Raw genomic sequence first — 12,925 nt, 5'->3', positions numbered from 1 at the left:
TACCATGTGGGAGTGTGGGTATATATTATATCTTTTTTCAGAATTAACTATTTTTAAAATCAACATTTTTAAACAGAGTAGAGGCCCTGAATCTAAAGCATTTGACTATTCAAAGTGAATTAATAGTAAATAAATTCTAAATATTCTAAAATAAATACTAAAAATAGTGTGAATACAAAACAATTTTATTGGCCATTTAAAATATGCATTATGTGCTAGACAGTTTACTCAAGATTTCCCACAATATTGGGGCAAACGATCTTATTTCTGTTGACATAATAGTACACTGCATTATTCAGTTTATTGGAATGTTATGGGGATAACTGAATCCTGTCAAACAAATTAATTTACGACAATACCCTTTCTTTGTGCAGTTCATGGCACTGCTGTTTTCTGCCCAGAAGCAAGTGACCTCAGCTCTGATGAGCTTCTGATTGGTGAGTTCCGTTAATATTCGAAACAAATCCCTAAAAATGATCACGGGCACTTTATTAATATAATTTCCACAGTGTATATTTAAACCATATCTTAATAGTTTATTTATAGATTTATAGATGCGTGTTTGTCTCACAGGTTGTTTGGGTGTGCGGTTCACCTGGCTGTACGCTGTGTTTGATGACCTGCGCTCGTTGGTGGAGTTCGCGGTCAGTCTGCGCTGTGAGACCGGACTCTGTCCCGCGGACATCGACAGTCACGGACATTACTGCGGCAATGCAAACGCACGGGACACCGCGCGCGAACACGTCCAGCCCGCCGACACACTCGACCGGTGAGGGACGGGAAGCGGATGAAATTAGACTCGGGAGGGGGTAGAAGGATTTTAAATAGATTTATTAACTTCACAGTGGAGTCCGCGCGCTCGTTCGTGCACACGCACGCGCGCGCGCGCACACACACACACACACACACACACACACACACATTCTCAATCATTTTTCTGTCTGTTTAGCTGCTTCTCTGTGCAGTCGGTGAAAGGATATTAAAAATATAAACACGCAGAGCAGTGAAGTGTGTAAAAAAAAAAAAACACGCACTTTATATTAAAGTGCATATATTAATATAAATGTACTGCACACATAGAAATATAACTTGGCACACCCATACACCCGCATGTGTGCGAACAATCTGTGGCGAGATCAGAGGACGTTAATGTTTTCATTTCCTTTCATTTTTCGTCTGCCGTCCTATTTTCTGCGAAGCTAGGCCTATAAATAAAAATACACAAACGCACGAAAATGAACGTGGTTGTGTTGTAGGTGTTGTTTTACTCACTGGAGATGTTCTCAAGAGCTGAAGGACAGAAACTGCAGTCGGAGGATACCACCATACAGCAACTACACCTGCAGCTACAACTCCAGCTGTGGTACCCGTCTCCAAAACATTTTCATGGCAGATTTTTGCTTTTCACAAAACCTTAAAGAAGGTTATTTTCAATTAAGGGTTACATATATTTGTACTTACAGAGTGCTGTAGTGATGACATAATTTTGTGTTTCAAATCACACTGGTTCCTTTTGACAAAAATAATAATAACATTTTCTTAAAATAAGCCAATAATGACAACCTTAACAGGTCAACTTCTAATCATGTTAAAACCTAACTGCAATCGGCATATGTAAAAAACCAACGATTGGAAAAACCAGTGCTGAGTGCTAAAATGCTCATTTGTTTCTGGGTTTCGGCGTACAAAAATGATAGTGTCACTATCCAGTATATTATTTATATTTTACTCCGTTAATTGGAGAAAACGGTTGTGCTCAATTCAGTTTCCAACATTTGCAGATATGTTGGATTTCTGTGAGGAAGGATTCTGTCATTGTGACAAGACGGTTATAGACTGCATCAGCTCCAACCATCCAGTCACAAAACAGATTGGAGGTAACCAACCAATCACAGCACAGACAGGTAACAGCAACAGCAGGTGTGTTCAGAAAAATATATTTCATTTTCATAGTTTTCATCTCTCTTTTATGTTCCCTTTAGACTCTCCCTTTGTGACTGATCTGCCTGATAATGATACCTACACTAGTGATATGGCCAATGGAACAGGTGAGGCTGTTTAGATCCACATTAGTTCATTTTATCCCTTTTTATAATTTGTTCTCTTCGTTGTTGCCTGTAATAGCTGTAAAGCACTTCGCTGCGTTATAATGTATACTGTATAAATTACTTGACTTCCTCATTAAAGGGACTTAATAAGGCCCCAGCCATTTAAAAACATTTTTAAGGGAATTATTAGATTAGCCAAACATAAGAGAGAGATTTAGTTACGCTGATCATGTAACAGTGTGGTTTGTGTCTCAGACAGGGTGGAGCTTTCTCCATCAGACATCGACATGGAGATCATGTTCTATGGTAATGCACAAAAATATGGAAACTTTAAATATAAACAAATATGCCAATAAACATAAAAATTTACAGTTTTTACATAGTTATAAAATCTCATAAATAGCTATATATGAAAATCTAAACCTTTTGTATTTTTTTATAAATAAGTTTTTATAGGACATTGGTGATTGGCAATGGTGAATTAAAAAAAAGCACTTTTTTTACTTTCTTTTCACTGAAGAATCTTTAAAATAGTGGTTTCCACAAAAAGCAGCACAACTTGATAATAATAAGCGCTGGATCAGAATATGAAAGGCTGCTGAAAATTAATCTTTGCATCACAGGAATAAATTACATTTTAAAATATATATAAAATATATACATAGAAATAATATTTCGCCATATTAAGATACTGTTTTTACTGTATGTTAATGAAATAATTGTGTAGAAATATTATAATAAAGGAGATATTTTCCATATTCTGGGTCTCCATTGATTCCCATAGTAAGAACAAAAATACCATGGTATCAGAGTCAATAGTGACCCAAAAACAGCTTTGTTATAATTTTTTTTTAAATATCTTTGTATTCAAGGGAAAAAAGAAATTCATACAGATTTGGAATTACCTGAGGGTAAATAAATGATGGCAGAATTTTAATCTTTGGGTGAACTGTTCCTTTAAGAAATTATTAGTGAACAAGATATACTCTTTTGTTAAGGATTTTTTAAATATCATATAACATTTTACTCTTTGTCTTTCAGGAGTTAATGGCACACTGAATGAGACTGTGAGTAACTACACCAATGAGCTGCTGCTGGTTAACGACTCTCAGAGCAGCAATATCCAGAGCACAAAGTACCCTGGGATATTTCAGTCAGGTAAAGCGCTTCACTGAACTTATATTTAAACTCTTTTTTTAGCCCAGAGGGTGATTTTTCCCCTCATATCGCTAGTTCTGGGAACTCCAGTAATCCTCAGCCACCTAAAGACTTCATTGATCTAAGCTGAACCTCATCTTCAGGTCCAGAGGAAGAGGAGAATGAAGCAGAGGAAAGAGAAATGGACAGAAACTCAGAGAGAGGAAGTATAGTTGAGAGAGAGGAAGAGGAGGCAGTGGAATATGAGGGTGGTAAGTGTCCCGTTTTTTACAGCCTCAGATGCACTTTTTTGGTTTATGCATTTTGAGCTTTTATCTAGTCACAAACAAATTTATCTCAACTTGTACATCAAGGACTTCTTTGAAATTCCAGTACACTCACTGTTCAAAAACAACTTGATCAAATTATTCTAAACGACGACAAGCCTTTAAACTCCACAGCATGAGTTCAAGTAAGGCTTTTAGCACTTCTATTACTTTCCTTTTTGTAGATGCAGGCTAATTATAATTAAGCAATTTAAAATAAAGAACGTAAGACTATATGTAGTGACTCAAGATGTAAATCAAGAGCCAGTGGCATGAATTGCCCAATAAGATCACGCAGTATCAGAAGAAAAAACTAATGTAATACAATAATTATTTCAAACAAATAAACACATTAAGAGAAATAGTTCATCTAAATTTGAATTCTGGCATCATTTTCTCACCCTCATTTACTACCAAGAGGATTATTATATTAAATACAAGAGTATGATGTTCTATTGTAGCCAACAGTGTTATTTTAGCATTATTTATAAACTATTATAGTATTGTTTATTGTTTCTAAAAATGTTTTATTATATTATCAGTTTTAATTATATATATATATATATATATATATATATATATATATATATATATATATATACATATATATATATATATATATATATATATATATATATATATATATATATTTGTCTTAAATTTTTATTTATTTCAGTTTTAATTTTAGTAATATTAAAACTTAAACTTTTATTTTATTTTTGTTAGCTGCCAAAGCAACATTTCTAGTTTATGTGTAAATTTTTTTAAGTAAAATTTTTTAAAAGCCAAGAAAATTCTAATAGTTTTAGTTGTAGTTAAAAATAATGCTGTTCTGAACAGCACAAAAGCGGATATTTTCAAGGATGTTTCAACTGTTTTTGTTTATATAACGAAAGTCAATGAGGACTAAATTATACAATTATTATAGTACATCACTAGTAGTACAATCACTTTCTGTATTTTAGTTACTGCTGTGCTGACGACAGAAGAGCTCGGCAGGGACAAACAGGAAGAAGAAATCCCTATTACCCACAATGCATTGGAGTGGAGAACAGATAGTGAGCATTTCCTATACTGAAAACAAATTTTCAAAGGAAATCATTCAGCATATTTTCTGACTCTTAATATTTTGGTCTTATGACAGATGAGCTGAATATTAACATAGCGCTACCTGCAACAACAGAATCACAGACCGTCACAGAATCACCAGATACATACACAAACACACACGCTCCTCATTACACAGCCCACACAATACCAACAACTCACACACAGTCATCTGAGGAGGACGGCGATGAGAGCGATGAAGATGAACTTCAGTCACCTGCAAGCGACACTTCAAAACCTATTACACACATATCTGGTACACATACTACAACTAATGACCTCACTAGTGACATCGCTACATCATATGTCAGTCCACCATTACACATCACTTCAGAGGAAAAGAGTGACAAGTCCCAAGAGGACAGAGAAGAGGAACAGGAAATAACAGAGAATGACATAGAAACAGAAGAAGATTCAACAAAAGCCAATCAAAGCCCTTATATAGTTTTGCTAACCACACCCACTAAAAGAGCAACCAACGAGTACTCACATCACAAAACAACCCCCCCAACAGCTACCAATAAAAACATAGTAGCTGCAAGCACTTTGGTGCAACACACATTAATGAAAGGAAATGAGGAAAAACAGACGAGAGATGAAAATAGTGAGGAAGATAAAGACAATGAAAGAGAAAGTGATTTAATAGGAAAGAGTCAGGAAAGCAGCGTAGAACAGACCGAACAAACAACTCAAACACAAACCAATACGAAGCCATCTCTATCAGAAGAGGATGAGGATGAAAGGCACAAGAAAGACAGTAAGGAAGATCCACAAAGTGAAGAAGAGGAAGATGAATCTGTGAAAACCCAAACCACCGCGATCCCATCCAGGGTCAGAGAGGTCAGCCCATCCACCTGGATCATTCCAGCTCTGGTCCATAAACCTCCAAGCGTATCTCCAAGACCAACAGCTCCCACAGCTGCAAAACCAGCCAAGAATCACAAGGCCACCTCTACGGCTCCTCACAGACCCGTCAGCACACGGACCACAACATCAGGCCTCGCTGCTTTCGAAACCGTCCCTCATCCACAGAAACCTCCTGCCCTGGACCGCTCGCCGCCATTGACCACTACGGCTCAGCAGGAGTCGGCTGAGGAAGAGGAGCAGGAGAAAGAGGAAGAGAAAGAGCCATCTGACAGCTCGCAGGAATCTGAGAAAACTGGTAATGGTGACAATCCACATCAGCAGCTGCAATAAAAGCTATTTGATTTAATCAAGCAGAACGTGTTTCTGATAGAAACAGTCTGTAAAAATGGTCAGTTAGGTTGAAATAAGGACATGATGATGCATTTTCATAGTTAACATAGCAATATCACTTCATTTAAAAAAAAGTATTTGTTTTATTACCTTGTCCCACTTTATATTAGGTTGCCCTAATTACTAATTTCGTAAAATGCGATTATTGTGTACATACATGTTTTTACATTTGACTTTTTAAAATACCTATATGTAATTACATTTGTAATTTATTTTTTTATGATTACACTGTTGACCCATCCCTCACATCTTAACCCATCCTTAAACCTACTCATACCACCAAACCTGTCCCTAATTTTACTTGTATCCCACCTCAATAGCAGCAAAAGTGTGTTTCAATACAATATGAACACAGTATGTACAGTGTGTTTATTTTTGAAGCAAGTACATAGTAATTAAGGCCACCTAATATAAAGTTGGACTGAAAACTGGTTAAAGCTGTTTCCATTACAACGGATGAGGGAGTGATGACCAATATAAAAAAATATTTTTACCCTCTTTTGTCAATGACAATCTTTAATTGCTAAATGGGGACTTAAAAATATATTTGTTGTATATTAGTTTCTGTTCACTACTAAAGAAGTTAATATGACAACTTTCACCTCGAGAAATCTGAAACTGTGAAAATAGTCCAAACTTATTCATGAAATGAGAGGTGAATGATTGGTAGATGATAATCCTGTTCCTAAAATCTAATCGGTTGATTGGTATGGTAATGTTGCAGCAGGATGTTCATCCAAGAACTTGTCCTGCTTGGGTAAATTAAATTAAGCTATTCTCCAAACACTTGTGCACATTTGTCTATAATCCAGAGAAATCAGTATGTGTGTGTTTGTGTTTTCCAGAGTCTCACCGGGTCCGGAGACGGGCGGCACCGCTCTTTGCTTGGTCTTTATTGGAGGCTGCTGGACTGTCAGATCTACAGCAGCAGCAAGACGACTCTGAAGGTGAGAAATACAGAGAGAAATGGACAAAAACATACATACATAGGTCTTAATGAAACTTATGAAGGCAAAAAAGCCAATAAATAAGGTTTACCTTAAATACACGTCGCCTCTTTTTTCAGCACATGTACACAAGCCGAAGCCAGCTGTAGTCTGATTAAATTGTATTCATGCTGCACAACATCAAGCTACAGTTGCATTACTTGCAGTTGGTCCGTTAGTCTGACTTCACAAAAATGCCCAGTATATTTTCAGACAGGCTAAACAGTTTACGAGATGTTTTAAAAAGGTAAATTAACGCTTTATTGCACCTGAAATCAAACTATTATGCATGTAGCCACACTTATGTCAGATAGGTAACAAACAAAAACAGGAACGATGGGAGAGAAATGATAAGATGCCAAAATCAAGCGTGGTCGCATTAATTTGTGTGTATGTGTGTGTCTGTTTGTAGAGTGCAGCACTTCTTTCCTCCAGTACAGTGCGTCTGGACAGGTGTTAAGGGACATGTCTGCTCTAGGAGAAATGCTGTACTGTCTGACCGGACGATGTCCTCATGAATATCAACACTACGGCTGCTACTGTGGACAGCAGGGGACAGGAAACCCAGTAGACCAACTGGACCGGTCAGAACACACTAACACACACACCTTAACTAGCAAAACTGCTGACTTCATTTAAGGATAAGCAGTTATCAAACGTTTGGGGTCGGTATGATTATATAAATAATCCTAAATAGAATCCTAAACAAATGTGTTTTAGTTTTCATAAACTTATTTAGCAGCACAGCTGTTTTAACATTTATTTTAACATAGCTGTTTAACATTCACAGTATTACCGTTTTCCCGTATCTCGTTTTGCAATAATTGATCAAATAAATGCAGCCTTGGTGAGCAGAAAAGACTTTCAAAAACATAAAAAAAATGGAATTAAAAAAGAAATCAGCCATGTCTTTTCAAGCATTTAAGCAATCAAAAGCTTTAATAAGATCATTAGAAACACAAAATAACGTAAGAGTCTTGAGCTATTGAGGGGCATTGTGTATGTGTGTGTGTGTGTATATATATATATATATATATATATATATATATATACATGTATATATATATATATATACATATACAGGTCTATGACATATGACACATACATATATATATATATATATATATATATATATATAGATAGATGCACACACATAGAATTATATTCAGTGAAGCTCTGTTGTGTCCTGACTGTCCTTGACGTGTCTCTGTGTCAGGTGCTGTTTTCTGCAGCAGTGCTGTTTGGAGCAGCTTGTTGTTTTGGGCTGCAGGAAAAACCGAAAACTCAACGCTCACATCAGCTGCCAGAGTGGAAAGCCTCGATGTATGGGATCACACACACACACACACACACATAATGCATGCAGACATACTCTAATTAAGAACATTTTCTTTGAAGGTCAGTTTTCTGTTAATGATTTTGTTGTGTATGCGTGTCAGGTTCAGGTATGAGTGTGTGCGATCGGCTGCAGTGCGTCTGTGATCGCTCGACTGCCGAGTGCGTGGCGGCTTCACACTACAACCACTCAGTCACCTCCTCCTCGTGTTCTGGGCCCCGTGCGGCCTGCCACCGTAAGCCTCATTCTTTAGCACAATCAGCCAATCAGGACTCCAGTGAGGAGAGCAATGAAATGACCCCAGCTCGGCCTCAAATCGACACACATATGAGACCACACACACCTACACTCGACAAAAAAACAGAACTGGACATCGAAGAGGAGGAGGAGGAGGAAGAAGAAGAGGAGGAGGAGCCAGGGAAGGAAAAAGAAGAGGAGGAGGAGGAAGCTGTAGAACAAGAGGAAGAGGAGGAAGAAGAATTGGAGAAGTAGAATGAGGTGGTTCTGTGATTTTAATATCTTCAGGGAGCTCTTAATAAAAGAATCAGTCAGAAAGGATGTCATGCACATTTACTGAACAGTTAAGCTCAGTCTGAACTCACTCAGTCTCCAGCGGCCTCAAAAGATAAACCAAGATCTGCTGCTCCTCCTCTTCTGGTGCTTGACCTATTAAAAGACTTTGTATGCTGGATCATAAATTCCAGAGGTTCCATTTTTTGTATTGCTCAGTATTTTTTGATCCACTTGTAACTGAGGTCTGTTTAATTCAAAATAAAAGCATTTTTTATGTAAAATTTTTATACTTCAGCTTAAACTTATTTTAGATTTTTAGTTTGTTTTTCATCGGTTAAAAACACTGGTCTGCTCTCAAATGGTCTTTGTCACAAATGACGAGAAGGCCAAAAACAAACAAAAAATGTCCAGGTTAATCTCATGAAAAATATCAAGAAATGTTAGTCATATTTAACACGAAAGTAAATAAATAAAATAAAATAATGGCATAAAGTGAAAAAGAAACCCATTTGTAGAAACATTCTATGAATTTTTGCCCAATTCTCAGTACCCTTTTTAACATAATGCAAAAATATTAAGCAAACGATACATTATCTAAAAGTGCATTTTGGTACAATTGTAAGTATACATAGTAGTTTTCAGTGTTTAAACAAATTGGCCTTTTTTGATGAGAATTCACCATAGAAAACAGAAACAGTAAGTATTTAAATACAAAATCTTTATTAAGACTTTAAGATCTCGTACATAAAATCTCATTGCACATTAATGTGGCAGACACTGTCAGACAGCGAACCTGAATATGGCTAATTAACACCTAGAGATTTCATGGTAACTTTCATGATCATGTATTGTAGCAACACTGCAGTGGTTCGTACCGTTACACATTTCAAATCTAGCACTCATACGCATATCCTCCGGACTATCTTCACACAGAAGACTACAAAAGCATTTCTGTTCCATATCGACACATCAACATCAACCTGAAACCTAACACATCTTATTCTTTACCGCTCTCCCATTCAAACAGGAAAAAGAAAATCATTGTTGGGTTAAAGATAAAACAGAACTAAAGATCAGACAAACCATGTGATAAATACTAAAGTACCGTAAGGTTCCACTGAGGAAGAAAATAAAACGTATCTTGTGAATTACACTAAATATTATATTAGCAGTTACAGTACGACCCTTAACAAGATTTCCCTTCACTGATGTAAAACAAAAACAGCATGCAAAAAAAAAAAAAAAAAAAATCGACTTATCCCTTTGACAGACACACAGAGACACACACACACACACACGTCTAAAGGTGCGTTACAGATGATGTGTCAGAAAAACAACACATTCCTATTTCATATTACACCAAAAATATATTGCATTATTCTAGAAATTAATTATGATCTTATATTTCTACAGAAATAATGTGCCTGATTTCATCACAGCATTTTAAGCATATTGTCGCAAAGCAACTTCTATCGAAATGCAGCAAGTTACTGAGAGAAAAACACAACAGCCAAAGGTCAACTACCGACTATTTCCTGTCACCGAAATCCTTCCATTAACACTTCAAAACACTTCAGACCTTCTTTTAACCGACTGGACAGATCAAAAAAATCTTGCAGTCATCAACTCGGATATTATGGAAATTATAGGAGACATATAATCAATCCTATTGCGAATTTAGAACAAGTCACCTCTGAAGTTTAACCTTTAAATAATTCAAAACATTCTTTACTTTCTGTGCATACAAATCCCACAATGCAGTGCAAGTCTCTGGTCACAAACAGTCAGACCATTGATTTCACAGGCCAAAAAACGGCAACAGCATCGCATCCATAATCAGCATACAAATCTGCAGAATAAACATCTGTCCGTTCACTTGCCGTGTCATCCACAAAAATACATTCACAAAACAAAGCCAAGCTAATCGTACGATGACAAACACCCAGAATCCAATAAAAGCACCTCAAAATCAACCAAAATGTCCTAACCGGTCGTGCGTAGACACGTTTCTACCAGCTTAACGCAACTGAAATTGATCACAGCTCTCACCACAGGAAGCACAGATGATGTGAAACATTTCCAGCAAAGTATTTCAGCATCTAACAGTCACAAATAAATTGTAAGAATTCAGCATGACACATTTTTTGTCCAAGGTAGCATTTTAACGCCCTTGTGGCTCGATGTAGAAACAGCTGGTTGATGAATGCAGATCGTTATAGCGCTGATATCCATCGGGTTCCGAGTTTTCTAACACAGCTGTGTTCCCGCCCCTCAAATAAAATTACGTTTCTGATTGGCTCAAGATTTGATTGGCGGTCGGGTGTGGCCATAAAGGTAGGGCGTGGGCGGAGCTCTTTGGTGATGAAAAGCAAATGTTTTGGTATCTCTATACAGTGAAGGCAAAATGGAGAGCATAGTGATCACTAAGAACTCTGGGTGAACAAAAGCCCCGCTGACATCCACAACATCGAAGCTTCGTCAAAGGCTAACCGTAGAATAATAAAGGCCTAAACTCACAAACGTTTGCAGTGAAACATTGGCTAAGCCATGCAAACAGAACACAAATAACACTCTGCAACTATCAGCAATCATTTCATCTAAAAGTATATATTTATATATATTTGTCAAAAATAGGCTATACTATACCTGTGCGATACTGTACACTATAATCATTTATATAGGAGAGATTCAAGCGAGCAGAAATCTATTGTATGTTGAAGTCTCTCTGCTGATGATGGCTTAGAAATGAGTTAATGAAAATAAACTAGCATTTAAGCTAATGCTAGCAATTAACCTCCCTAAATTTTAAACTCATTCGACTCCTACGAATCAATACATTACGAAGCTGAAGAATCAAGTGTTCAAAAGACTTTGTTTGATTCCTAGAGCTGCCTTTTAGTGCAAGAATCAAACTGAAAACCACACACATACGATTCACGTGATTCTACAGAGCTGGTGAATGAATGGACAGCTGGTTGTAAAGTCTGCATGCTGATTGGTGCAGAACGGAGGCATGAAGCGTCTGTCCGGTTCGCACCCCTTCTCTCTGCTGAATGTATGTGACGTTTATAGCGAAAGGTGCCTAATGAAGATGAGTGGCTCAGATGAGTTAAAGGTCACAGGACCGAACATAAAGAGTGATAAAAGTCAGTGGTCACATGTCGAGGTTGACAGAGTTAAGGTGAAAGGTTGTGGTTCAGTAGACGCAGAGGTCGGGGAACTTCATTTCGTAGACTGGCACGGACTGGTACTGAGCGTGGCCTGAGGTCACCGTCACTGTGCCCGATGGGCTCGGAGGAGGGCTGATCAGAGATGAAGAGACAAAACAACCAATCGAATATATTAGATGACGAACATTACAAGTAAATATTCTACTTTCTGAAATGTCAAGTTACCGAATGGTGAGTTCAAATATCTGAGCCAAGCGATCGTGCAGCATGTTGGCCTGAAAACACACAGGGATTTCTTCATCAGTCGCATCCAATTACCATAACACATTCTTACACCGATTATACTTAATAAGAAAACGATGTATATTCTAATACATCTTAATGGGGTCATGAGATGCGATTTATTATGCTTTCCTTTGTCTTTTGAGGTTTTACAAGCATAGACAAGGCTGCTAAAGTTGCAAAGAGTGAAGTGTCAGACTCAAAGACAATCCAATCATTCAGCCAATCATAATGCACTGAATAACCGGCCAATCAGAGCACACCTCACTTTTTTTGCAGAGTTTGGTAACAAAACTAAGTGTACACATAAATGTGCTTACATATATCTAATATTATACACTGCAAAATTCTAAACTTTGTTATCACTGGTTTCAAAAGGTTAAATTTATGTAGTCACAATTACAGAAAAATGTTAATATTGTGAAATGATAATTATGAATGTTTTCTATTTTAATTTATTTTACAATGTGATTTATGCTGATTTGGTGCTCAAGAAACAATTCTTTTTATAAGGGTTAAAAACTGTTGTGCTGCTTAATATTTTTGTGAAAATCTAGATATTGTTTTTCAAGGAGACTGAATATAAAGGTTAAAAAAAAGCAGCATTTATCAATGTCTTTCTATCACTTTTGTTCCATTTAATGGGTCCTGGGTTGAATTGAATTTTTCTTAAAACTACAACTAAAAATGTCAACAAAACATTTCAAAAGTAATGCATATATGCCAATATGTGGATTATTAGTCTAAAAATAGTAAAATCATT

General features: G+C 36.8%; 2 protein-coding genes across 4 annotated transcripts in view; one reads left to right on the top strand and one right to left on the bottom strand.

Annotated features, from left to right (window-relative positions):
- The first annotated feature begins 365 nt into the window (after positions 1–365).
- Positions 366–8,991, top strand: oc90 (otoconin 90). Its single transcript, XM_043257056.1, has 13 exons — positions 366–769; positions 1,257–1,363; positions 1,782–1,904; positions 1,983–2,048; positions 2,304–2,354; positions 3,090–3,206; positions 3,350–3,457; positions 4,477–4,569; positions 4,656–5,780; positions 6,721–6,822; positions 7,274–7,445; positions 8,078–8,184; positions 8,301–8,991. Exons 1-13 carry the CDS (start codon positions 555–557, stop codon positions 8,687–8,689), a joined length of 2,775 nt encoding a protein of 924 aa, XP_043112991.1. The 5' UTR covers positions 366–554; the 3' UTR covers positions 8,690–8,991.
- A 420-nt stretch (positions 8,992–9,411) lies between these two features.
- The window catches only part of efr3a (EFR3 homolog A (S. cerevisiae)), a 32,568-nt gene continuing 29,054 nt past the window's right edge, over positions 9,412–12,925 (bottom strand). For all 3 annotated transcript variants that reach the window (XM_043263535.1, XM_043263525.1, XM_043263517.1), the window contains 2 exons: positions 12,106–12,155; positions 9,412–12,012 (listed from right to left, as the gene is read on the bottom strand). In XM_043263535.1, the coding sequence (XP_043119470.1) occupies positions 11,907–12,012; positions 12,106–12,155 (156 nt within the window). In that variant the 3' untranslated portion in view covers positions 9,412–11,906. The remainder of the gene's footprint in view (positions 12,013–12,105; positions 12,156–12,925) is intronic.

This window comes from Puntigrus tetrazona, chromosome 2, assembly GCF_018831695.1.
Source record: "Puntigrus tetrazona isolate hp1 chromosome 2, ASM1883169v1, whole genome shotgun sequence".
Taxonomy (NCBI): domain Eukaryota; kingdom Metazoa; phylum Chordata; class Actinopteri; order Cypriniformes; family Cyprinidae; genus Puntigrus; species Puntigrus tetrazona.
This window is presented reverse-complemented; position numbering and strand designations above follow the sequence as displayed.